Consider the following 25,169-nt stretch of genomic DNA (forward strand, 5'->3'; position numbering starts at 1 on the left):
CTGGAAGATGAGGAATCCTCTACTTTGAACAAAAAGTTTGATTAGCTAAATCCTCCTTACATAAATGTTAACGCTAACAAGTTTAGGTATTCCTATGCTGTTATCTCTATCATTCAGTGACTATATTTAAACAGTACTGATAGGAAGATGTTGAGGGAATGGCGCTAATTTCTATTGTTTTATTTATTTGTGTTACAATATTATTTTTTTAGACAACTATGGGGGAGATTTACTAAAACTGGTGCACTCAGGCCTGGTACACACGACCGTTTTTCTCGATAGAATCCATCAAGAAACTTGGTGGGAGAGCTTTTTTGCCGAGGAAAACGGTTGTGTGTACATTTTTCATCGAGGAAATTGTCGAGGAACTCGTCGAGAAAAAAGAGAACAAGTTCTCTTTTTCCTCGATGGGAGTCTCAATTTCCTCGTCGTGTTCCTTGTCGGGCTGGTTTTCGACGAGAAACGCAAGCGTGTGTATGCTAAGAAACCTGCTCATGCTCAGAATAAAGTATGAGACGGGAGCGCACCTTCGGTAAAAGTAGCGTATGTAATGGAGATAGCACATTTGTCACGCTGTAACAGACTGAAAAGTGCAAATCGTCTCTTACCAAACTTTTAATTAACACGCAGTAACATGAGATTAGCAAAAGCAGCCCCTGTCACTGTATGTGTTGTATGTCACCGCGTTTGAGAACGAGGAGATTTTGTCTTGACAGTGTGTACGCAAAGAAAGCTTGTCGAGTTCCTCGACAAGCCTAACAAGGAACTCGTCGAGGAAAACGATGTGTCTTTTCCGACGAGTTCCTCGGTTGTGTGTACGAGGCCTCAGAATCTAGTGTAGATGTGCATGGTTGGGTCGTGGCACCTCTGCTGCCGGGCCACACCGCGAAGGAGACTGTCAGCAGTGCAGCGGCTGCACAGAGAGATGACCTCATCTCTCATTGCCCGAACCGCTGTTTCGCCCTTACTTACAGGGCGGTGAAGGCTGCTCTACACAGAGGAGCAGCCGCAGCCAAGCAGAGAGAGAATGACGTCATCTCCCACCGCCTGCCCTCAGTCTGGGACAGTACCGCTAGCTAGTTTACTCACCTGTACTGTACTCTGCAATGCTGGGGAGGATTGTGATTGTTACATTTAAATAAATTAGTGACAAGCTGCTCTTATTTGGTGGCAGGTAACAGTGAAAATTCACATCTGGTGGCAGGATAGTGACCATCCACATCTGGTGGCAGGCCGCAGCAGTGACAAGCTTAATCTGGTGGCAGGCAACGTGACAAGCTGAATCTGGTGGCAGGTGATGTGGCAAGTGACAAGCTGAATCTGGAGGCAGGTGATGTGGCAAGCGTCTAGTTGCATCTGGTGGCAGGTGATGTGACAAGCTGAAGCTAGTGGCAAGTAAAATGGCAAGTGGCAGCTGCATCTGGTAGCAGGCGACGTGACAAGCTGTATCTGGTGGCAAGTGATATGCCATGTGACTCTGGGAGCCATGTTGGGTTAGACAGAGCCTATTTAAGGCCCTGGCTCCCAGACTTGGCGCACATTTTGCATGTGGGTAGTGCAGGGACAGGTCCCCCATCTGACAGGGACAGTGATTGGCGGCAGGGAGTGGTTCCAGATGAGTAGGGAAATGAGCAGGGCTGGTGCTACCACTAGGCAAACTAGGCAGCCACCAAGGGCGCACTGCTGCTTAGGGTGTACGGCCACTGGTGTTCCTACTCTCTTGTCTCTGCAGCGAGCAACTAAGGCTTCAGCAGGCAGCCACCGCTCCCTTCGCACATAGAGTTAGAGGTGCAGCGGCGGTGGAGGACTGTGTCTGTGTCCCTACTCCCGAATGAATGTAAGCAAGCAAACATTCATTGATGGGCACTGGTCAAGGCTGCATTTGATGGACGCTGGTCAAGGCTGCATTTGATGGACGCTGGTGAAGCTGCATTTGATGGTCGCTGGTGAGGCTGCATTTGATGGGCGCTGGTGGGCTGCATTTGATGGACGCTTCATTAAAAAGGTGGGGTATACGTGGGCAGGGCAAAAGGGGTGGAGCCAAGGGGCGTGGCAAAATAAGGTTTCACCTAGGGTGTCAAAAATCCTTGCACCAGCCCTGACTTTGAGAGGTACATATAGGAGATTAAGCTGCAGAGATTTCAGATCCCCAGACCGGTAAAGCGACATCCTGACAGCGAGTGATGGCAGGACTCCGGTACAGTGGGACTGGGGGGGGGGGGGGGGGTTGGGAAGGTGATCCTCCCCTGCACCTCCCTACATATTAGCCTAGAAAATGTGCATTAGTGTTTTTGGCATCCAAGGTTTACTCATGTTCGCTTAGCTGAACCCATGTACATACGGCCCATCACTAGTCAAATTGTTCTTATTGCCTAAATGGTATGTACAATATTGTACAAAGTTCATATAAAACCAATACATTCAGATTGATCACAAAATCCCAATGAGTTTTTTTCTGCCTGTGCCCCATTGAAGAGATTTTAAAATAGAAAGGGTAAATCTTTCCAGCAGGGACTATGGGGGTTATCCACAAAAGGGATACGCCGGCGTATCTACTGATACGCCATCGTATCCCTGTTTCTATCTATGGAACTGATCCACAGAATCAGTTTACCATAGATAGGCAGAAGATCCGACATGTGTAATTGAATTACACTGTCGGATCTTAAGGATGCAATTCTAGGCCGGCCGCTAGGTGGCGAGGCCATTGCGGCCGGCCTAGAATAAGCAAATGAACACTTACGGCGATCCACGAACGTTCCGACAGGCCCGTCGCGCTAAATCTAAGTCGTTTACGCCGAGTTACGCCGTGTAAAAATAGGGCTGAGTTCTATTTGACTAAGCCCTATTAATTATGGCCGTCGTTCCCGCGTCGAAATTTTAAACTCTACGTCATTTGCGTAAGACGTCCGTGAATGGCGCTGGACGCCATTTACGTTAACGTCTAAGCAAATGACGTCGGAGCGACGTCTGTTAGCGCAATGCACGCCGGGTAAGTTACCCTACGGAGCATGCGCAGTACGTCCGGCGCGGGAGCGCGCCTAATTTAAATGGGACTCGCCCCATTAGATTCGGCACGCCTTGCGCCGGACACATTTCAGTTACACCGCCGCAAATTTCAAGGTAAGTGCTTTGTGGATCGGGCACTTAGGTAGAAATTTTGCGGCGGTGTAACTTAAATCTGAAGATTTAAGTTACGCAGGATATTTGTGGATCTGGCCCTATGTGTTGTTTATACAGCAAAATGAATAGGCTGTTGCCAATTGAGTTTTTATTATAATTTATGTTTACACAAAAAATATATTATTAGATAAATTTATAATGCAATTGGTACTAGATAAAAAGATTAGACACACAATGATCAAATTGAATGCTAAATTAGAAGGATCTACATTTGATGCTATTTATACAGATCTGCAGAGGATGCAACTAAAAAGGACTTTGCTGTGTTTACGTTACGCAATAATAATGCTAAGAGCACATTTCATATGCAGCAAACGGACATAAATTCCACATAGGTATTTAATATATGCCCCAAGTGACACCTGGTAACAGACCACCTGTCATAGATGACATGTACTGAACTATTTGGTTGCAAGGTATAAATCAGGTTGCTATTGTGTAGATCTGTATAGCATTTACAAAGAGGGGAAGTCATTTTTGTAACCTTTCTTTCTCGAAGGGACAGGACGGATAGACGTATAGTCAGTTCATTGACTGTGCCTTAGGTCACCAGGTAACCTGGTTTGTCCCAAACAAACGGCATCCAGGTGAATGTGATCCTTCCCTCACTACCACTCCCTGCAGGTGTACAAACTTTTAGTAAGGACAAAAAAAAAGGGAGGGGGAGGAATGAGAAACGCATACAGACAGAAGACTGTATAGAAAAGGAACAAGTGAATATGAAATGTATGGAACTGTGATTTTCTATTCCAAACATGCCAGTTCCAGCTGCACGACCTGCTGTCCCACCAGGGCCCCCTCGCCTGCGGTTAGAGGACAAGCTATTATCGTTAGAGTTCCGGCTCCTGGATGCCCAATTTAACGAGCCAGGAAAGTACCAACTGCATCTTTGTGTAGAGAACCCTTTGCTGGATAACTCAGTGGAAGGGATCACAGTGAGAGTCAACCATGGAGACATGATTCAGAGTAACCAGGCTGAGACTGAAATTGCAGAGCAAGAAGATCTCACAGACACACTTGCATTTGAAAAGAATGTCTTCTTCTTTGTCCTGCCAAAAGGTAATGTATTCAAACAATGGTCTGATTCCTTTGTATATGAAAGTAATGGGTATGCTAGTATTCCTAGACTTCTTACACACACACAGGGGAAAAAATGCACTGTTTGTAGTAATGTAGCATTTTTTTATGGATCTGAACACAGGTGCATTGTTGTCTATGTGACAGTGTACATAACTGTTTTGCAGCAGTGCATTCAGAGCTTTAGTGGTTGTAAACCCTTTACAACACTTTATGCTATAGGTAACCCTAAATTAAGGCTTACCTGTAGCTACCAAGGATATCACCTAAACCTGCACGGCTTAGGAGATATCCCCTGCATGTGCCGATGTCATCGGCACATGCCCACTGGGGCAATCTGAAGCAATGGCACCCTTGTGCCGTTGTTTCAGTCCGTGTGCCATTATTGGTGGATCCCGCTCATCACGGCTCCGGTCAATCACATCGACGGAGCCGCGATACCCGGAAGTCACTCTGGGAGGACCACTGCGGGGCTTCGATCTGAGGTAAGTAAGCGGGGGTTCACCCTAAAAACAATTTTCTAACATTACATTGAACTCACTCTCGACATTGACAGTATGCCGATTTTTTTTTTTTTTTTTGCTGTACATACCTCGTATAGCTATTTTCTTACCCGGCTTCCGGGTAGTGAATCCCACAGGGAAGTCCGAAGCCGGGTAAGAAAATAGCTATACGAGGTATGTAAAGCAAAAAAAAAAACCGGCATACTGTCAATGTAATAAGTGACAAAATATGGTGTACACTGCGCTGCCTAAGATGCACAGCTGCTAACACGGCTAATTTTGAATAAAAAAGCAATGACAAAAGGAAAAATAAAGTGTAGCGCTTAAACCATGTAGATTGTGAAAATAAAATTGCATAATAAGTGATATATAGCAAATAACTCAGAATAGTAGCTGTGAAAGATACAGATTTCCTCTGTGAGCATCACGTCCCATGTCACTACACACCTTCCTCATTGTTTGTTGCATTTAGGAGGGACACCGCTGAGCCTGTGTACACAATGTACACCTTTGTATGTTTATGTGCTTTTGCATGTATTAGCGTTTACATAACTCCAATGTTTTCATTTCATTATTTGTTGCCCTTCAGGGTTACCTGATTAGCTTTTTGCACCAAGTGGAGATTGATCACTCTGCTATTTGTTGTGCTGTTTCCATTTGTAATAATTGTTATGAGTAAGGAGGATTCAAAGGGTTGTAAGGGTACATTTTTTTCCCCTAAATAGCTTCCTTTACCTTTGTGCAGTCCTCCTTCACTTACCTCATCCTTCGATTTTGCTTTTAAATGTCCTTATTTATTCTGAGAAATCCTCACTTCCTGTTCTTCTGTCTGTAACTACACACAGTAATGCAACACTTTCTCCCTGGTGTGGAGAAAGCCTATTGAGGGGGGAGGGGGCGAGCAGGAGTGTCATGACACCCACTAACACACAGCTCCTTTCTCTATCTGCAAAGTAGAGAGTGTCCTGACTTGCCTGCTCGCCCCCTCCCCCCTCAAAAAGGCTTTCTTCACACCAGGGAGAAAGCCTTGCATTACTGTGTGTAGTTACAGTGTAGTTACAGACAGAAGAACAGGAAGTGAGGATTTCTCAAAAAAATAAATAAGGACATTTAAAAGCAAAATCGAAGGATGAGGAAAGTGAAGGAGGACTGCACTAAGGTAAAGGAAGCTATTTAGGAAAAAAAAACTATTTACCTTTACAACCCCTTTAAGGCTGAAACACGCTAACATGTTCTACTACAGTTGTGTTACCGTGGAGTAGCTAATGAAGTGAAGATTTAAGGGAGCTAGAAAATGGGGGGGAAGTCTAACGGAGCTAGAAAGGAGAGAACAAGAAAATAATAATGCAAATATTAACTACTGGTGTCTGTAAGATGTCACAGAAAATAGTCCATGAGTCTATATTCAGAGGTAAAGGCAGCAACATGCACCAGTACATCTTACCTCTCTTTGAATCAATGCATTGGCAAAAGAGGTACCAGTTCATTAATAGTCCGGAAGTAGAGTCACACTGAGTCCTCCTTAATTACTTTGACCTCTGCCTTGCGAACTTTTCCAGTTTAGTCTTTGTTTTTGTTTTTTCATTCAAATTTAAGTTTATTTTCAATAAAATAAATACATACATTTGTATTAAATTAGCAAGAAATAAGTCAATAGCACGCAGAAATATAATAATTTAAATACATTTCAATTCATAATAATCATTCCTGTCTTATTAACTGCCACTTATATCTATCCATCCTATATGCTCTACACCATGTGGTGAAAGTAAGGCAGTTCACATAAGCTAAATTAAAAGACTATTTCAAAGTAATACTTTAAACTTGAAAGAGAAACAGAATATTTTCATATATCAAGGAATTCCTAGGTCTAGCGTTATCACACAATAAGTTATATAAGGGATAAAACTAATTGAGTGTACCAGATTAAATTACTTAGAATAATTAAAGGATAAGATATCCGGAGTGCATCAACCTCTCCAACACCCCTAACGGGAACTTTCTGTGTCCAAGAGGTTGAGCAAAACCTCCAATCCTCCCTCCCTCCCTCCAATAACTATTACTGGAACTCTCCGATAACCGAAAACAAATTTTCGGAATCCCCATCAAATCTAATTATTTCAAAGGTTTGGTAGAATCCTTCAATTACTTAAACATAAACTTATCTTTTCAAAATAAAACAAACTGAGGACCAAAAATCTTAAGGATTCTATCCCCAGAGATAAAATAATGAGATAAAACCTAAGAAGAATCAGAAGAAAAAAAGAAAGAGTCCAGTTTAGTCTTTGTAACAAGACCCATAGGCCAATGGTTGCAGTGGGCATCCCTTTCCTTCAAGAGGACAATGTCACCCACTTATAAGTTGGGTTTGCTGGTTTGCCTTTTGCCACAAGCTTGATGGTTGTAAAGGTATTCTTTCCTCCAATAACTCCAAAAGACATTGGCAAGATGCTAAATTTGCTTGTGGTGATGTTGACCCAGCAGTGGCCCAGAAGCGATTCAGTTCGCATGCGCCGCGCTTTATAAGTTTTTCATTCATTCATTCATTCAGTGCGGTGATGTGATGTTGACCTGGAACAATAATGGGAATTCTGTTCCTCACTGAACAGACTGGACTTGCCCATGCAACCCCCAACTCAAGGTAACCTGTTGTGATCAGTCATTGGACTATCCTTAGAGAGGTTGAGTCTTTTTGACATGTTATCAGCCTCCTGTGAATATACTTCATCTTGAAAGCATCGAATGCTGACCTGTTCTGCTTAAGAGTTTTCCTTGAGGGTGGGAGGCCCTTTACAGATGTGCCATCCATGACAATCTTTATGGTCCTCAGTATTGGTTGCAAATAAATTAGCAACATCGATAAGCTTGTACAACAGAAGACCACTTCGAAAAGCATTCGAAATGGATGAGAACTCAGTCTCATCTTTGATTTCACAAAGGTGTTGAGTGTAATAGTATTAACTTTGATGTCCTTATCAGATTCAGGATTAACCAGTATAAATGTAGAATCAAAGTGGATCGTGATGGGTTCATCATTCTTGCAATACCATCGAAACTTGCAGAAGTTTCCGTTTGTCTTCTTGAACAATGAGACAGTGAAACATTTGCTGAAAGTTGGCTATAACAGCAACTGGTACTTTTATGAAGTGGAACAAAACTCTTATAAAGTATTTGCTCAGATTAGCTCTGGTGAAAAGAACATCATTGAGGGAAACACCTTTATATCAATCATTTACTGTAAGCCAAAGATCTCATCTAGGTTGTGAGGATGGGACATGCCAAAGCATGGGATGTACCAATATTCCTCTACTTCCTTGAGATGATCTCTCACCAACACCCTCTGCATAAAGTCAACAAAGTTTTTTTTCATCTTAGGTTTTTTATTCAGGGTGTGTTGTAAAGAAGTAAATTGTGCTTCTGGACGATAACATTTTTTTCGTAGTTTCTTTCTTGAGGCATGAAATGTTAGCGGTGCCTAACCTGCTCTTGGAATTGTCCTGATAGAACTCTTTACTCATAGTTTACAGGAACTCCTTGTCTTCCATGGGGGCTGCTCGCTCATTATCTATAACCACCATCCTTTGTCACATCAAACACTGTGGTGCTGACATTATCATCCCAGAAATGAAGGGCCTTGTTATCTCCTTGTGTGAAGAACTGGTGCATGCCTTTACTGCAAAGTCTTTCTTTGACATTTTCTTCCTGGTACCTTGATCCAAATGATGCCCATTTTTCCTGTAATACCATAAGGAAACTTGGGTTAACTCCACGACTGTTATCTAGGTAACTGAGGCCAGGTAGGTGGGTATCAGCTTTGGTGAGTTGACCCTCCAAAAGAAGGTCGCTGAGCTCTTTCTTGAAACTTTAGAATGTCTATGCCAGATATTTTTGGGAAGTTTTGCAACCTTTAAAATAAAGCATTCTCAATGACTTCTGGGCTGTTGAAGCTATGCTCAAGTCTGTCAGTGTGAACAGCTTTGAGTTTTTGATACTTTGAGCAGATTTAGTTCTTCTGTAGCTGGGACATCTAGTGGCTGTGAAAGTGGATTTCAGGTTTGTCATTGAACTTAGTGAGAAATGTCTTGGCGAGCTCTTTGCGAAGCATGCATTTAGCAAACGATGACATATCTGTGTTTCCAAACTTTGGATGCACGGCTGCCTGTGGAAAAAGCCAGTTACATTGGCTGGTGTGCTGATCGACTTGTTGACCGACTTTGGGAGGAATGGTGGTGCAAAGGTTTTCATATCTGGTACTGGCATAGAGTTGGTTGCGGTGTTGTATTGCGGCTGTGGAACAGTATACTTGGTAGGAGGTAATTGACTAGCCTTACGGTAAGATGTATTGTCTATTATCTGCATTCCGATGACTACAGTTTGCTTTGGTGAAAAAGCCCGGGGTACTGAGGGACAAGTAGGCAGATTGTCTTGAGAGGTAGTGGTGGGCACCATGTACTGATCTTGGTTGAGGGATACAGCTGCTGTGGCTGGGAGCTGAGAAATATGATGCATATGCTGCAACTGAGTGTCTGCTGCTGTTACCTCCTTCACCCTCCCAAGCAGCTTGCTCTAAAATCATTAACCTTGCCATTAAACCATTAACCTTGCCATGGCTGTGATGTGCTCTAGGCGCTTTTTTGCAGCCAGTGTCTTCCTGGCTGGTGCGGTCATTTACCCTGTAAGATGTCGACACGCTTGGGACACACAGTCGTACACACATATATTCATATATACTGGGCCAATTTTGGACAGGATCCAATTAACTTACCAGCATGTCTTTGGAGTGTGGGAGGAAACCGAAGTACCCGGAAGGAAACCCACGCAGACACAGGGAGAACATGCAAACTCCAGGCAGATGGTGTCGTGGTTGGGATTTGAACCATTGACCCCTTTGCTGCTAGATGAAAGTGCTAACCACTACACCACTGTGCTGCCCAAGATGCATGTGACTATTCAGGCGTAACCATCAGCTCAAGACCCCCCAGAGGGGGAGAGACAGCCCCGGAATTATGTGCTATCTACAAAAAAAGACCACTGGAGCATATTAGGACAGATCTGGAGGAGTGTAGACATATTCGCCAGCACACCAAGGATCATTTAGAAAAACGTCCAGAAATTCTTTAATGCATAAAAGCGATCAAAACAGCAACGTTTCGAGGTCGCACAGGACCTCTTTGTCAGGCAAATGATGGTTCCCAGCTGGTAATCGCTTCAGCACCCTCTTTTCTTATCGGCCATTTTCCAGGAAGGTGTGCAATTGGAATATTTTTGAGATCTGGAGGAGTGTCTCATAGATGTACAGATTTAGATGCATGAAGTTGTGTGATTTTCATCTCTTCTTTTGTCTTTGTTTGTTGTACTAAACTGTCTCTCCCTAGATTATGCTCATCAGATTCCTAGTGCTTTTGATACAGAGGCCAATATCATGCTGACAGCAGAGCTCTGCTGATTACAGTGAGAGAGTTGCTCTCCCAGAGTAACCTGCAGGACTGTGATACAAGTTTTACAGGCCAATCCTTCACATTGCAGGAGATGGCTGGGTGATATGGCTCAGCAGAGGCTCACCACACCCCACCCAGCACACCCCACCAAGCAAGGCAAGGCAAGCGCCTTTCCTGCCTTTGCTTTGGTCTGGCACTGAATAAAAATATGGGATCTTTTATGACAAAATAACAGGAGTTGAAATGGAAATGACAAGATTACTATAGTTACATAGATAGTCAGGTTGAAAAAAGACACAAGTCCATCCAGTACTATAAGCCTAAGGTTTGTATGTTCTCCCTGATTGTGTTTGAATTTCCTGAGTTTCAGTGTTGTTTAAAGGGCCTTCAACAAGCTGTAATAAAAAGGGAAGGCCTTGTCCACGGGATGCAGAAAAGGCCAAGTATTCTTAGCGATCTGTCCTGTTGAGGATGTTCAATACTCTCTTTGAGCCTAGGGTGTCAGAGAGTGCTCAGATTTAACACTGTACACGAGGCCTAAAGGTAATCGGATTGTGCCAAGTATGTCTCTGTGTCTCAATTTGCCAGGAATTGATGTGAGAGGGTTGGTAAACCAAAAGCTGTTTTTATTTTTAGGGCATTCAGCTAGGAAATATGTGAGAATCTTTATCTTGAAAATTTCATGATGTTACCTTCTGATATTGAATCTCACATGTGTATAATAATGAAAAATCTTAGGTAGAAGCAAACATAACCATAAGATGGGGGCGTGGCTTAGCGGCAGATATAGACAGTCGCATCCAGCTCCTTCTCCGCTGAACATCCAAGCAATCCATCCTGATACCCATCATTGCTGATCTCTCCTGGGCCCTTACTGAACAGAACTGGTACTGCTGTGATCCCGGCTCGAACTGCTGCTATCCCGCTGCAGCTGAGCATATGGGAATGCGCAATAAAGAATAGAATAGCCTCATAGAGGAAGCAAGCCAAGATGGAGCCTGGGCACAGCACTCCTCCAGGGAAAGATATAAAGAGGTAGCACAGAAGCTTCTCTTTGGTGGGAAGCCTCCCAGGGAGCCCCAGCCTTCTCCATCTGCTCAGGGGGAAGTCATGGGAGGCCATTCTGAGGCAGATGGCACGGTCCCACTGGAGAATGCAGTTTGTTCTCAGGGCCCCTGGCTACATCCCTAACTAATCATGAAGCAGAACCCACTCTCAGGGACATATTCTCTGCCGTGACATCTTGCAATATGTCCATCACTGCTCTAGCTTATGAACTTAAAGGGATGAAGGCGGAAATATCATTTGTGTGATATGCAGATATTGCAGGAACGCAAATGCGCCATAGAAGGCAGACTGAGCACAGTGGAGGATGATATGGCCCCCATGTAAAGAGCCTTGCAGTATAATTGTCATCTTACAGCCCAACACGCCGCACGTTTGGATGATTTGGAAAATCGAATGAGACGTAATAATGTGCGGGCCCTGGGCATCCCTGAGAGAGCCGAGGGTAAAAACCCTGCCGACTTCATTGAGCAATGGCTAATATCTACCTTTGGCAAGGAGGCTTTCTCCCCTATTTTTGCAGTGGAGAGGGCGCACAGAGTCCCAACACACCCCCTGCCACTGGGCAATCATCCTCATCCGTTTATTTTCAAGGTACTCAACTACAAGGACAGAGACGCTATTTTATCCAAAGCTAGGGCCATGAGCGGCAATATGGTCATTGATAATTCAAAAATATCTCTGTTCCCAGATTTCTTGGCAGAGCTGCAAAAGCAACATACGAAGTTCACTGATGTAAAAAAAGAGGCTCCGGGACCTTAATGTGCAATATGCAATGTTGTATCCCTCCCGCCTCAGGGTGGCTGCCTTGGGGGAGGTCCACTTCTTCGACCGCACTACCTCAGCGGCGCAATGGCTGAATCGTGAGGTGAGAGCACTTAAAGCTGCAAAGTTGCAGAGTAATGCCCCTGCTTGAAAGTCCATCACCCCGCCGGCTGGCAGGTGGGCAGTTGCCCTTCCCTTTGATTTCCCGTTATCGATTTTTAGGCCAAGCCACAAACTATTGACCTCACTTGTCTCCTGGTTGTTTTGAATAATGACTCACTACCTCTAGATTATGCGGATGCATGGAATATCAGGGGCCTAGGGAATAGAGATAAAAGGAATGCAATGTTTAGATATTTTGATAGGCTGAAGCCTCAGATAATATGCTTACAGGAAACGCATCTGCTGCATCTGCTGCCGGACTCTATTCACCGGCTGGGTTCACGCAAATATTCGAGGCAATACCATTCCACATACTCTTCCTATTCAAGGGGGGTTAGTGTAATGGTGTCTGCAGATGTTCTGTTTGAATGTATTCAACAACAGGTGGACGAAGAAGGCAGATACGTTTTCCTGTTATGTAAACTAAATAAGTTAACATGTATTATTGCTGCAATCTATATCCCCCCCCCCCCCGTTTTCTGCGGTACCCCTGAGAAGGCTGGCACAATTCATGGCTTTATACCCAGATACCCCTGTGCTAGCTAATAATATTCTGGATCGAGGATTGGACAGAATGTCTTTGATACCCAAGGCGACAGGACAGATGGTTGGGAAAACTACGTTTGCTCTGTTGCTTTCAGAAGTGGGACTCTGTGATGTGTGGAGGGAGAGACATGGCGATGAGAGATGCTATTCGTGTCACTCGGCCTCGCATGGCGGACTCTCTCGAATAGACCTGGGCCTGGGAAATGAAACACTAATGCAAAGGGTAAGGGATTCGGCTTATGAGCCAAGATTATTGTCGGACCACTCTCCATTTTGGGTTAGACTGGATGCTACGGTCGCAACGGGTCGCCCACTGTGGAAAGTGAATCCCTTTTGGCAGACCTTACTCCCATCCCCAGATGGGACGGTAGGTATGCTACAAGAGTATTGGCGATTTAACAGGGGCACGGCTAGTGCAGGGGTGGTATGGGATACATTAAAAGCATTTTTGAGGGGGTGCCTGATTAGGGAAATATCGGGCATTAAGACCCGCTCCAGGGAATGGGAGGATAAAGTCCGGGAGGAAATGAAAATTAGAGAACAAGCGCTGGTAGTAGATCCCTCGCAGAGTAATCAGGATTCCTGGGTAGAGGCGCAATCTGTGTACAACTCGGTACTGTTGTCGGCAGCTGAGAAGAGGAGATATTTTCACCAACAGAGTCACTTTGAGGAAGGGGAAAACACGGGACACATTCTAGCACTGGTAGCTAGGGAGCAAAGGGTTTCCTCGAACATTTTGGCTATAAGAGCGGAATCTGGGGAGACGCACACCCTTAGTTCAGATATCTTAGATGATTTCTATGAGTTTTACAGGGAGCTATATTCCTCCAGAACTAAGATGGTAGATGCGGAGATGGCTTATTTTCTTCAGGGCTGCCCCATCCCCCAACTGACTGAGGAGGATAGGGAGATATTAAATCTCCCTATCACACTGGCAGAACTGAAGGAAGCCCTGGAAGGGGCTGCGCAACACAAATCTCCAGGTCCAGATGGACTACCAGTGGAGGTATACTCTCAATATGGAGAGGTTATATTGCAGCCCCTGCTGGAAGCACTATCTGAGGCAGTGGAAAAGGGAACTCTACCCGACAGTATGCAGGAGGCTATAATCATACTACTTCCTAAACCAGGTAAAGATAAGTTGTCTCGAGATTCATACCGACCCATCTCGTTATTAAATACGGATGTCAAACTTCTAGCTAAAATTCTGGCCAAAAGGTTATCGCAGGTTATAGACAGGCTGGTGCATAAAGACCAATCTGGTTTTATACCTAACTGTTCAACGGCCGATAATATCATAAGATTATATATGAACTTACAGGTGCCGGTGGATAATCCAGGGGGCAGGGCTATTCTGCCACTGGATGCTACTAAAGCGTTCGATAGTGTGGAGTGGCCCTACCTCTTGGAAATATTAACTAGGTTTGGATTGGGTGAGAGGTTTATAACATGGGTAAAGGTGCTTTATTCCAAACCTAGAGCTAAACTCCGAGTTAATAATAACCTTTCCCTCGCATTTGACCTACATAGAGGCACGCGGCAGGGATGCCCGTTGTCTCCACTGCTGTTCGCCTTGGCAGTCGAGCTGTTGGCGATACTGCTTAGAAACACCTCGGAGGTGGTCGGGTTTTGTAGGGGCCAGAGGGAAGAAAAAATTTCCTTATATGCAGATGATATACTTATATATTTAGGCGACACGACAGCGTCGCTGCGAATAGCAATGGGGATAATAGGAGAATTTGGAAGCTTTTCTGGGTTTAATATAAATTGGTCCAAATCAATATTAATGCCTATAGATCCAGTGAGGGAACAGTTACCAGTAGGAGCAGAGCAGATTACTATAGCAAGCAGGTTTTGCTATCTGGGTGTGGTGGTTTCCCCCGGATACGGCTGAATATCTTCAGCTGAACCTGGGCCCACTACTGGCAAAGCAAAGAGAGAAATGTGACAGCTGGTGCAAACTCCCCCTATCAGTGGTAGGGAGAGCTAACCTAATCAAAATGGTATGGGCTCCACAACTCCTGTACATCTTCCATAATTCACCAATGTGGATATCGAATAAATGGTTTAAAAGAATTGATACCCAGATGTGGGAGTTGATATGGAAGAAAAAGGTAGCCAGGATTAGTTTAACCACTTTGCAATATGGAAAGGATAGGGGGGGGTTGGCGGTACCTCACCCCAAAATGTACTTTTTAGCCTCTCAGATACAACAGCTGGCGGGATGGGGACGGGAAGAAAGAGAGGATCCGAATAGGAATATGGTAATTGGGACTGCACCCTCCTTAAAGGCAGCCTCCCATCTGGAGATGGGTGTGCCCAGTATGCCACAGGCAGCATCCACAGGAATCCTTCTCAGAAAGGTATGGGGCGAACTATGGAAGAGCTTGGGGACAGACGGGGTGTTACCATTCACTCCAATATGGAACAATCCCAGATATCTAGAACTACAGGACTTGGTAGGTTTTACTTCCTGGAAAAAGAAGGGAATCTGGTTCTTTTCACAGCTGTACGAGGGTGAGGTACTGAAAACGTACGAACAGCTGTGTAGAGAATACCAATTAGCCCCACGGGGCTTTTATCAGTATCTCCAGCTCCGGCATGCTCTACAGAAACAACAACAAGCACGATCACTGGTGGTAATTTCACCGTCACCGTTGATGACGGCAAGCAGAAGCTCGGAGTGGACTGATAACTAAAATATACGAGGGACTGTTAGTAACAATTCAGAGCCATGCCTCCTTTAGAAGCCGCGGGAAGTGGGTGGAAGACATTGGGGAGATAGATGAAGACCAGTGGGAGAGGGCACTTGAATCTGTCCCGGTGGTATCTGTCTCTGCATCGCACAAACTGTCGCAACTCTTTATCCTACACAGGGCATACAGAACAGCGCCACAATTACATAAATGGGGGAAAAAGGGACACCTCTGTGCCCAAAGTGTAATGTACAGCAGGGGGATTTTATACATCTGATTTGGAGATGCCCAAAGCTTCACAGGTACTGGGAGGAAGTATCACAGTGTATTACTAGAGTAGCACAGGTACCAGTCCTATTGGATCCCCTAGTATACTAGTTAGGGGCCATTGACCCTGGAGAGTACACAAAAGGAAAGTACTATATGATAACAAGACTGCTGTATTTGGCAAGAAAACTCACAGCACGGTACTGGATGGCCCCGGGGGTCCCCACAGGGAAGCAATGGATTGAATATGTCAACTCCCTGTTGGGTAGAGAACACCTGGCCTACAAACGAAGAAAAGCAGATGGTAAATTTGAGGAGATTTGGTATTCCTGGATGAGAGATGCGAGTGTCGCACCACCAAAACTGATAATGGATAGATTCTCTATGTAGAGAGCAGAGGATAGGGGGTATAAAAATATAGAGACGTACATTGTAATCGTATAGGAATGGAAAAATGCAGTATAATGTATGTCAATTGAAATGTAATGGATGCCGAATAGGCATATTTATGTATGAAATAAGAAAATAAATAAAAATAAAGTGGATTAAAAAAAAAAAAAGATTAGGCGGATGCTGGAGACCATTGGAACTGTTTACCTAGTGGACTGTCCCAAGTACACTGCAGACGTCAAACCCCTTTCCCATCTATTCAGGAGTTTCCACTGCCCCCCCCCCCCCCATGGCTCGGCTATGGGGATGGACTATCTTGCAGTCTTTATGGCAGGGAGCCCTGTTGGCCCCAATAGTTGCACTATTTTTCATATTTTTTCTATTTTTGTTCTGATCCACTAGTACACCATCAACCAACCACCCTCGACTTAGATTTCATAGTCTCTACGTATTTGACCATCTGTGCATATGGTAATGTTGGTTTGAAAACTGTTTTCTACTCTTCATTTAAATTTATTAATAGAGGACATGTTGTAATCTGCTTACATGACGGTCATGGCAGGCATGATTAGATGTCCCAGGGCTGGCACCGCACCAGCTGATCACAGACAGGGTCTTAGAAGGGTAGAGGACACGTGCACTATATATTAGTGTCTATTGGTGCTGGGTGTAGTATATAATATCAGGAGATATAGAGACACATGGTGGGTCAGGGTTATTTATTTGATCAGGTATACCACACCCTTGAGGTTTTGAGGGTCTGTAAGAGTTTGATTGTTTGTTTCCCTTCTTTTTTCCTTTTATTCTGTTTTGTTATATAACGCAGTACTGGAAAATTTAATTACAAGGTTCTGTATATGCTATATTGACCGACAACATATTGTGGAATGTTGACCGTTTTATTTAATTTTTGACATTATGTACTGTAAGTGATATACCTTGTACTGTGAACGCTAAAATAAAACCTTTTTCTGATAAAAAAAAAAAATAACTATAAGATATTATTTTCTGCTTATTTATTTCACTTCTGCTCTTATTTTTTTTTTTTTTGTATTTTGTATCTAGGACTATGTAAAAATGATAAACACCATGATGTCAGACTGTCTATTGATGTGCTCAAGTTTGGAACAGGTCTTCTTAAGTCAAGCAAAATCGTTGGACAAGCATTATTTGCCATCTACCCTCGAACAAACCAGCCTCGCATTAATCTGCGTGCAGCACCCTTTGAGCCACTCTACAATTATCAGGGAGTGCTGGCACTTCTAAGAGTTGGAGGTGATCATTCGGCAATGCATTGTGGACGCCTTGCATATAATGTATGCTTTAGGGAATACCAACCTCCAAAACCTGAGGAAATTCCAGAATCAGCCTCTCCTATACCACCTGTGATAAGAACCGGAAACTCACATCCTGGAACTCCTAGAACTGACCAACTCCAGCTAAGCACTCATCAAAATGTCACACCTAGAGTACCTAGTCATAAATCCAGTATATCCAAGCCAGAAACTAACAGGTCAATCCCTATGCCAACTAATACGTCAACTCCAAGGTCACATTACAATATCCCTGCAATTTCTGTAGATCAAGAATCTGAGGAGTATGAATCTTCTGATGAAGAAGGCAGTGTATCACCTCAAAGGGGCCATTCACAGAAAGATCAGGTAAAAGCTGACCAGTCTCTTTTCGAATATATGAGTGTTTTGTAAATCCTGTCTTACAGCAGATAAGATCTCTTCAGTGCCTCTCTCTGATTTAAGCCAGCCATAGATGGTTCGAATATTGGTCAGTTCAGCAGGGATCGGCCGAGATTCGAACCATCTATGTGCAGGCTAAAGCCGCGTACACACGATCAGTCCATCTGATGAGAACGGTCTGATGGACCGTTGTCATCGGTTAACCGATGAAGCTGACTGATGGTCTGTCGCGCCTACACACCATTGGTTAAATAACCGATCGTGTCAGAATGCGGTGATGTAAAACACAACGACGTGATGAAAAAAATGAAGTTCAATGCTTCCAAGCATGCGTCGACTTGATTCTGAGCATGCGTGGATTTTTAACCGATGGTCGTGCCTACCAACAATCGGTTTTGACCTATCGGTTAGCAATCCATTGGTTAAATTTAAAGCAAGTTTGCTTTTTTTTAACCGATGGTTAAATAACCTATGGGGCCCACACACGATCGGTTTTGACTGATGAAAACGGTCCATCAGACCATTGTCCTCTGTTTAACCTATCGTGTGTATGAGGCCTAATTGTACCCAAGTCAATCCATCAATCGACTTGGGTGCAGCCGGCATGTCGTATTTTTACATGTGATTATTGCTATTGGCTATAGGTGCTCACAAAAACAAATGTGTTCTCTTGGCCGGGACAGCTCTCTGTGCCCCCAACCTGGACAACACAATACCTCCGTGGAAGGGATGGGTTTATGTGTTGATGGAGAAATGGAGAAATCAAAGTTGCCTTAGTTCAACTTTGATACTGGGAATTCCCTCAGGCCTCGTACACACCACCGGATCTATCCGCTGGGATTTATCCGCAGATCAGTTCCAGCGGATAGATCCGGTGGTGTGTACGGCCCAGCGGATATTTATCCGCGGATATTTTTCCGGCCGATGGATTTCCAGCGGATAAAAATTTCTTAGCATGCTAAGAAATCTATCTGCTGGAATCCTGTCCAGCGGATTGATCCGGTGGTCTGTACAGACTCACCGAATCAATCCGTCCGCTCCTCTCCCTCAAATGCGTCGTAATGATTCGACGCATGCGTGGAAGTCTTTATCTTCCAGCGTCGCGCACGTCGCCACGTCATCATCGCGGCGACGGCGTGACACGTCACCGCGGATGGATTCCGCGCGGATTTCGATCTGATGGTTAGTACAACCATCAGATCAAAATCCGCCAGAGGATTTATCCGCTGGAACGGTCCGGAGGACCGTTTCCAGCGGATAATCCTCTCGTGTGTACGGGGCCTGACTTTATTGAATCAGGGAAATTTTACTTTCTAGCAGATAATAATAATAGCAGATATGTGGTGACATAAGCAAGAGTGTTATGCCGCATACACATGGTCGGAATTTCTGACAACAAATATTCGATGTGAGCTTGTTGTCGGAAAATTCAACCATGTGTATGCTCCATCAGACATTTGCTGTCGGAATTTCCGACAACAAATGTTTGAGGGCTATTCACAAACAGTAGAAGGTTTTTTTTTTTTCACATTTAATTATTTTATTTTTGTAGTCAAGGTCGCAAAAAGTTTAACATGACAAAAACAATGGGTACATAATCATATAATTATTGACACTTCAATCCTCAAAAATACAGAGTAACTACAAACCAGATCACTTTACCCTATTCTTGTGCTAACCAACATCCGATCCTTGACCTCTTTTTCCGCTTCCTTAAAGCGGGGGTTCACCCTATTAAAAAAAAAAAAAAAAAAAAAATTTATGGTGAGAGAAGGTGATTGACGGCCGGCCCTGGCACGTCACGCTTCTCCGGAAATAGCCAAAATAGGCTTGGCTCTTCACGGCGCATGCGCATAGCCTGTGCGCAGGCGCCGTGAAGAGCCGAGACCTACTCCGGCTGTCTTCGGGGAGCGTGACGTGCCAGAGCCGGCCGTCAATCATCCTCCCTCTCCATAGGCACGCCCATTCCCCGCGGGAGTCGGAATCTTCAATGTGCAATAGCGCAGTGAGTACGGGGATAAAAAATGTAAGACCGGCATACTGTAGCTCGCGCTACGATGCCGAATGTAATGCTAGAATGATGTTAAGGAGGGTGAACCACCGCTTTAAGTCAGATGTATTGTCCTCATACACCTTAATCCTCTCTGTTCCCTTGTCCTTTTTTATACCCTACCAAACCCTCCCTACCTATTTTTTTAATTTGATTGTAACAGTGGCCTCTGCTTGAAAGAACACTATAATTGATTAAATGACATGAGATTTCTGTAGGAATATTTTGGTAGCATTGTTTTGGCTCTGAAGTGTGTGTTTTTGGTAAAATGTCAGTCCTCCCAAAACTGACAGGCATAAGCAACAGTCTGCCAAGCATCTGGGCAGCTTTTGGTAGAGTGGAAGCAGACTCAAATCAAAAGACAAAAAAGAAAGCGCCTCAAAGTGCAGTAGCAGATTTATTGTAAGAGAAGTAAAGATTAAAAGCAACTGGCTCATTAATATGATGAAACTGTTGTGTGTGTGTGTGTTTGCCAGTAGAAAGCCAGCTTGATTAGCAGTGATCTGTGCTGACCAGCAGCTAGGACACTCAGGCCCCGTACACACGAGAGGATCGATCCGCTGAAATTGATCCGCGGATCGGTTTCAGCGGATAGATCCGCTGGTGTGTACGATCCAGCGGATATTTATCCGCGGATATATTTCGGGCCGACCGATTTCCAGCGGATAAAAATTTCTTAGCATGCTAAGAAATCTATCCGCTGGAATCGGCTCCAGTGGATCGATCTGGTGGTCTCCGGATCGATCCGTCCGAACCCATCCCTCGCATGCGTCGTAATGATTCGACGCATGCGTGGATATCCTTATATGACAGCGTCGCGCTGTCATATAAATCCTCTGAGGATTTCGATCCGCTGGATTGTACTCACCATTGGATCGAAATCTGCGCCAAATTCACACCGCGTTGACGTGTCGCGCCGTCGCCGCGATGATGACGCGGCGACGGCGCGACACGTCAACGCGGTGTGAATTTGGCGCAGATTTCGATCCAATGGTGAGTACAATCCAGCGGATCGAAATCCTCAGAGGATTTATCCGCGGAAACGGTCCGGAGGACCGTATCCGTGGATAAATCCTCTCGTGTGTACCCGGCATTAGTCTCCGGCAAGACGCTGTCTGGACTCCCGGAAAACCATCATGGAATGCACCGGAAAAAGGATGCCCGCCCTCCACCGCGTGACATCATCCCGTTTCTACCATAATGAGTGTTTTAGATCTTTACTTCTCTTACAATAAATCTGCTACTGCACTTAGAGGCGCTTTCTGTCTTGTATTTTATGCCCAAAAAAGGTAAGCAGAGGGCAAACTACCAGCCACCAGTAACGTCTATAGGCTTTCTGCAGCTGATCTTTTTCCCATTACTGACCTACAATGCCTTGTGTCATGTCATGCCTTGAAACGAATGAGGAAGAAAAAGAATTTCCAGGAGCCGCACATCACACAAAAACCTCTTGTGAAGAATGGAACCAGCCTCAACCTAGACTCTGTCCATGCCACACCCCGACATGTTTTGCCCTGTGGGTGAGGCGGAAAAGGTTGTGGGTGTGGCCTGGACGGAATGTAGGCTGAGGCTGGTTACATTCTTCACAAAAGGGTTTTGTGTGATATGCAGCTCCTGGGACTTCTATTCCTTCCTCATTGACTTCTATGAAGCTGAGACAAGCTCTTCCTGCCTGCACTCCCAGTGGTTGTCAGCATTTAAGGACCGATTAGAGCATGGGTCTTCAAACTACGGCCCTCCAGTTGTTCAGGAACTACAATTCCCATCATGCCTAGTCATGTCTGTGAATGTCAGAGTTTTACAATGCCTCATGGGATGTGTAGTTTAGCAACAGCTGGAGGGCCGTAGATTGAGGATCCCTGGATTAAAGCCTAAAGCAGCTCCCTTAATTTTTTTGTATGCATTGAACCTATCCATCTTGGTAAAGGAACATCTTCACGTCAGAGGAAGCAGCAAGAACTGCAGATGGCACAGATCCAGAGAATATATGAATCATAAGCAGAGAGATGCTTGGCTTCACTTCATGTCTTCCTATATAACTTCCTCTCCAGCAAGGAGAACATTGAGCAGCACTGTAGTTGCACCACCAAATCTTACTCCAAATCTCAGAACTAGCAGTGCCTTTGATCATCTCATACTGCCAATATACAGTTATTAGGCTCCATTCTGCTGCTGCACCGTGTTTTTTTGGGAAGCATTTTTTGGAGCGGTGCCATTCAATAGGCTTCCCTCCATAAATCTTGGCACAGAGCCAGGAGTGTTTGGTGTTGCAATTTTTGCCGCAAATGTAGAGCATTTTGACGCTTGACAATCACGGCAAAATCGCAGTTCCCATGATTCAAGGTGTGAATGGAGCCTTTGTCTCTAGAACAGTCTCATGTTATGAAATCGAAATGTACCGCTATTTTTCAGCAGGAATTCAAAGCAAAGGGTAGATTTTTTTAATTTCTACATATCCCTAAAGTGGTAGTAATGTCTTTTTTTTTGGACTTGAACCTGCAGGTAAGCCTATAATAAGGCAGAGGGATGGGGGTGTGGATTCTAGGACTGATCCCCCTACAGCACAGCTGGATGGAGGGAGCGGAAGAGAAGTCAGCAGTGCTGCAGGGGAAGGAGGAAGAGGAACGGTGTCTGCAGTAAGGTGGCACAGCTGGCCCTCCTTCACAGCAGGTGCCTGTATACTGCCTTATCAGCAGCCCTGCAGGTACTCCTCAAGCTGCCCAAGTTTCTTGCTCTTTATCACAAGTGGTACATAAAGTGGTTGTAAAGGCAGAAGGCTTTTTATCTTAATGTATTCTATGCATTAAGATGAAAAAACCTTCTGTGTGCAGCCCTCAGCATCCCTTAATACTTACCTGATCCCAGCTCTATCTAGCAATGTCCATGATTACCTCTCCCTTCCGATTGGCTGAAACACAGCAGTGGCGCCATTGGCTCCTGCTGCTGCCAATCAACGCCAGTTCAGGAGAGAGAGGGGGCATGGTCGAACCAGGGCTCCGTATCTGAATAAAAACACAGAGCTGCAGCTTGGCTCGGGTGCGCCCATAGCTAAGCTGCTTGCTGTAAGGGCACTCAACAAGAGGGAGGGGCCAGAAGAGCGGAGAGGGACATGAGAAGAGGAGGATCTGGGCTGCTCTGTGCAAAACAACTGCACAAAGCAGGTAAGTATTTACAATCACTTTAAATCAAGGTCATTGCTTTCTATAGACATGCTAACAGTTAAAGTAAATGTAAAGCCCTATATTTTCTGTTTTAGGTAGAATGGGGAAGTGTTAAAATCCCTGTCACTTTCATATTACCATCTGTATCCTGTCTGCAGAGATTTGCAGATTATATTTGTCCTGGTGACCAATGTCTCCAGTGCAGAGAGGAATGGGAAATCCAACATTTTAGAGTTGGGACACCTATACTAGTGACAGCTTATCAAATGAAGATCCCTCTTGCTTTTGGGACATTTCCTCTTTCTTCTTGTAGTATCTGTGGAAGGGTCAACGGTGACAAAAGTTTTCATTGGTTTTTACATAAATTATGCCTAAGGACAGGCATCAGAACTGCAGGATCAGTGTTTTGGATACAAATTTGTGTCAGTATGTCTAAAAAAAAGTGAGAACAAACCTGGAATGAAATAATGTTGCAAAACATACTGCATAATACAAAATAGCAAAACAAAGTGCTACAAAATAAGCAGTGTTGTCACCTGTGTTTCACCACAAATGTTCACCAAGAGTCTCATCCACACTATTTGTGTGTTTAAAACACTCAAAAAATTGTGAAAAAAAGAAAATGGAATTTAAATAAAATCCAAAGGCAGGTATGACTTCACTCTCTTCACCCATTATTTGGAATTTCACTCTTATTAAAAAGGAGCTCCAGGCTCCTTCAGAAAAAGAAAATTAAAAGTCAGCAGCTACAAAATACTTTAGCTGCAGACTTTTAATAAGGACACCTACCTGTCCAGGAAACCAGTGGTGTCTTCAACCGAGCCGATTTTTCGATCAGCTCTGGGGTGCTAGGGCTGCCGTCTCGGCTAATGGAAACCGACAACGGCTCCACAGCCGGTTCCTTAAGAAGTGGAAGCGACAACCCCCCGAAAAGGTACCAAATGTGGCAGCGGAGGGCGGGAGGAGGCAAACAACCAGAGCTTCCCCTTTTGGGTGGAGCTCCACTTTAAAGTTTAGGCCAACAGGGCTTGTACCTCCTAATTCTGATTACAGCAAGCCACCAAAACAGCCTCTAAAACCACTGCAATCATCCACTTTTAGTCAGTTTTTACTGAAACAGGTCTCTCAACTGAAAGTTTTTTCCCTCAACTCTTGTTCTAGTGACAGCTGTAACATTTTATATTTTTCATCACTTTCTGTTTTGGTGACATCAGGACAAATAGAGAGGGTGATTATATTCAGTAGTTCACAGACAGTATTAAAAACATGACAGAGGGCTTAATTTCCTACTCTAGCCGAGGTAAAAACAAAAACTGTAGCCGTACAGTGGGGATTGAAAGTTTGGGCACCCCAGGTAAAAATTTGTATTAATGTGCATAACGAAGCCAAGGAAAGATGGAAAAATCTCCAAAATGCATCAAATTACAGATTAGACATTCTTATAATATGTCAAAAAATGTTAGATTTTATTTCCATCATTTACACTTTCAAAATTACAGAAAACAAAAAAATGGTGTCTGCAAAAGTTTGGGCACCCTGCAGAATTTATAGCATGCACTGCCCCCTTTGTAAAGCTGAGACCTGCCAGTGTCATGGATTGTTCTCAATCATCGTGTGGGAAGACCAGGTGATGTCATTCTCAAAGGTTTTAAATGCCCAGACTCATCTGACCTTGCCCCGACAATCAGAACCATGGGTTTGTCTAAGCAGTTGTCTAGAAAACTGAAACTGAAAATAGTTGACGCTCACAAAGCTGGAGAAGCCTATAAGAAGATAGCAAAGCGTTTTCAGATGTCAATATCCTCTGTTCGGAATGTAATTAAGAAATGGCAGTCATCAGGAACAGTGGAAGTTATAGCAAGATCTGGAAGACCAAGAAAAATATTAGACAACACAGCTTGCAGGATTGTGAGAAAAGCAATTCAAAACCCACGTTTGACTGCACGATCCCTCCAGAAAGATCTGGCAGACACTGGAGTTGTGGTACACTATTCCACTATAAAGAGATACTTGTACAAATATGGTCTTCATGGAAGAGTCATCAGAAGAAACCTCTTCTACGTCCTCACCACAAAAATCAGCGTTTGAACTTTGCAAATGAACATATAGACAAGCCTGATGCATTTTGGAAACAAGTTCTGTGGACCGATGAGGTTAAAATAGAACTTTTTG

General features: G+C 44.3%; 1 protein-coding gene across 1 annotated transcript in view; it reads left to right on the top strand.

Moving 5' to 3' along the window:
• Positions 1-3,825: 3,825 nt before the first annotated feature.
• The window catches only part of CCDC33 (coiled-coil domain containing 33), a 156,609-nt gene continuing 135,265 nt past the window's right edge, over positions 3,826-25,169 (top strand). Inside the window, exons 1-2 of the mRNA XM_040343016.1 lie at positions 3,826-4,242; positions 17,158-17,753. Coding sequence (XP_040198950.1) covers positions 3,939-4,242; positions 17,158-17,753 — 900 coding nt within the window. The 5' untranslated portion in view covers positions 3,826-3,938. The remainder of the gene's footprint in view (positions 4,243-17,157; positions 17,754-25,169) is intronic.

The sequence above is a fragment of the Rana temporaria genome, chromosome 3 (genome assembly GCF_905171775.1).
Source record: "Rana temporaria chromosome 3, aRanTem1.1, whole genome shotgun sequence".
NCBI lineage: Eukaryota > Metazoa > Chordata > Amphibia > Anura > Ranidae > Rana > Rana temporaria.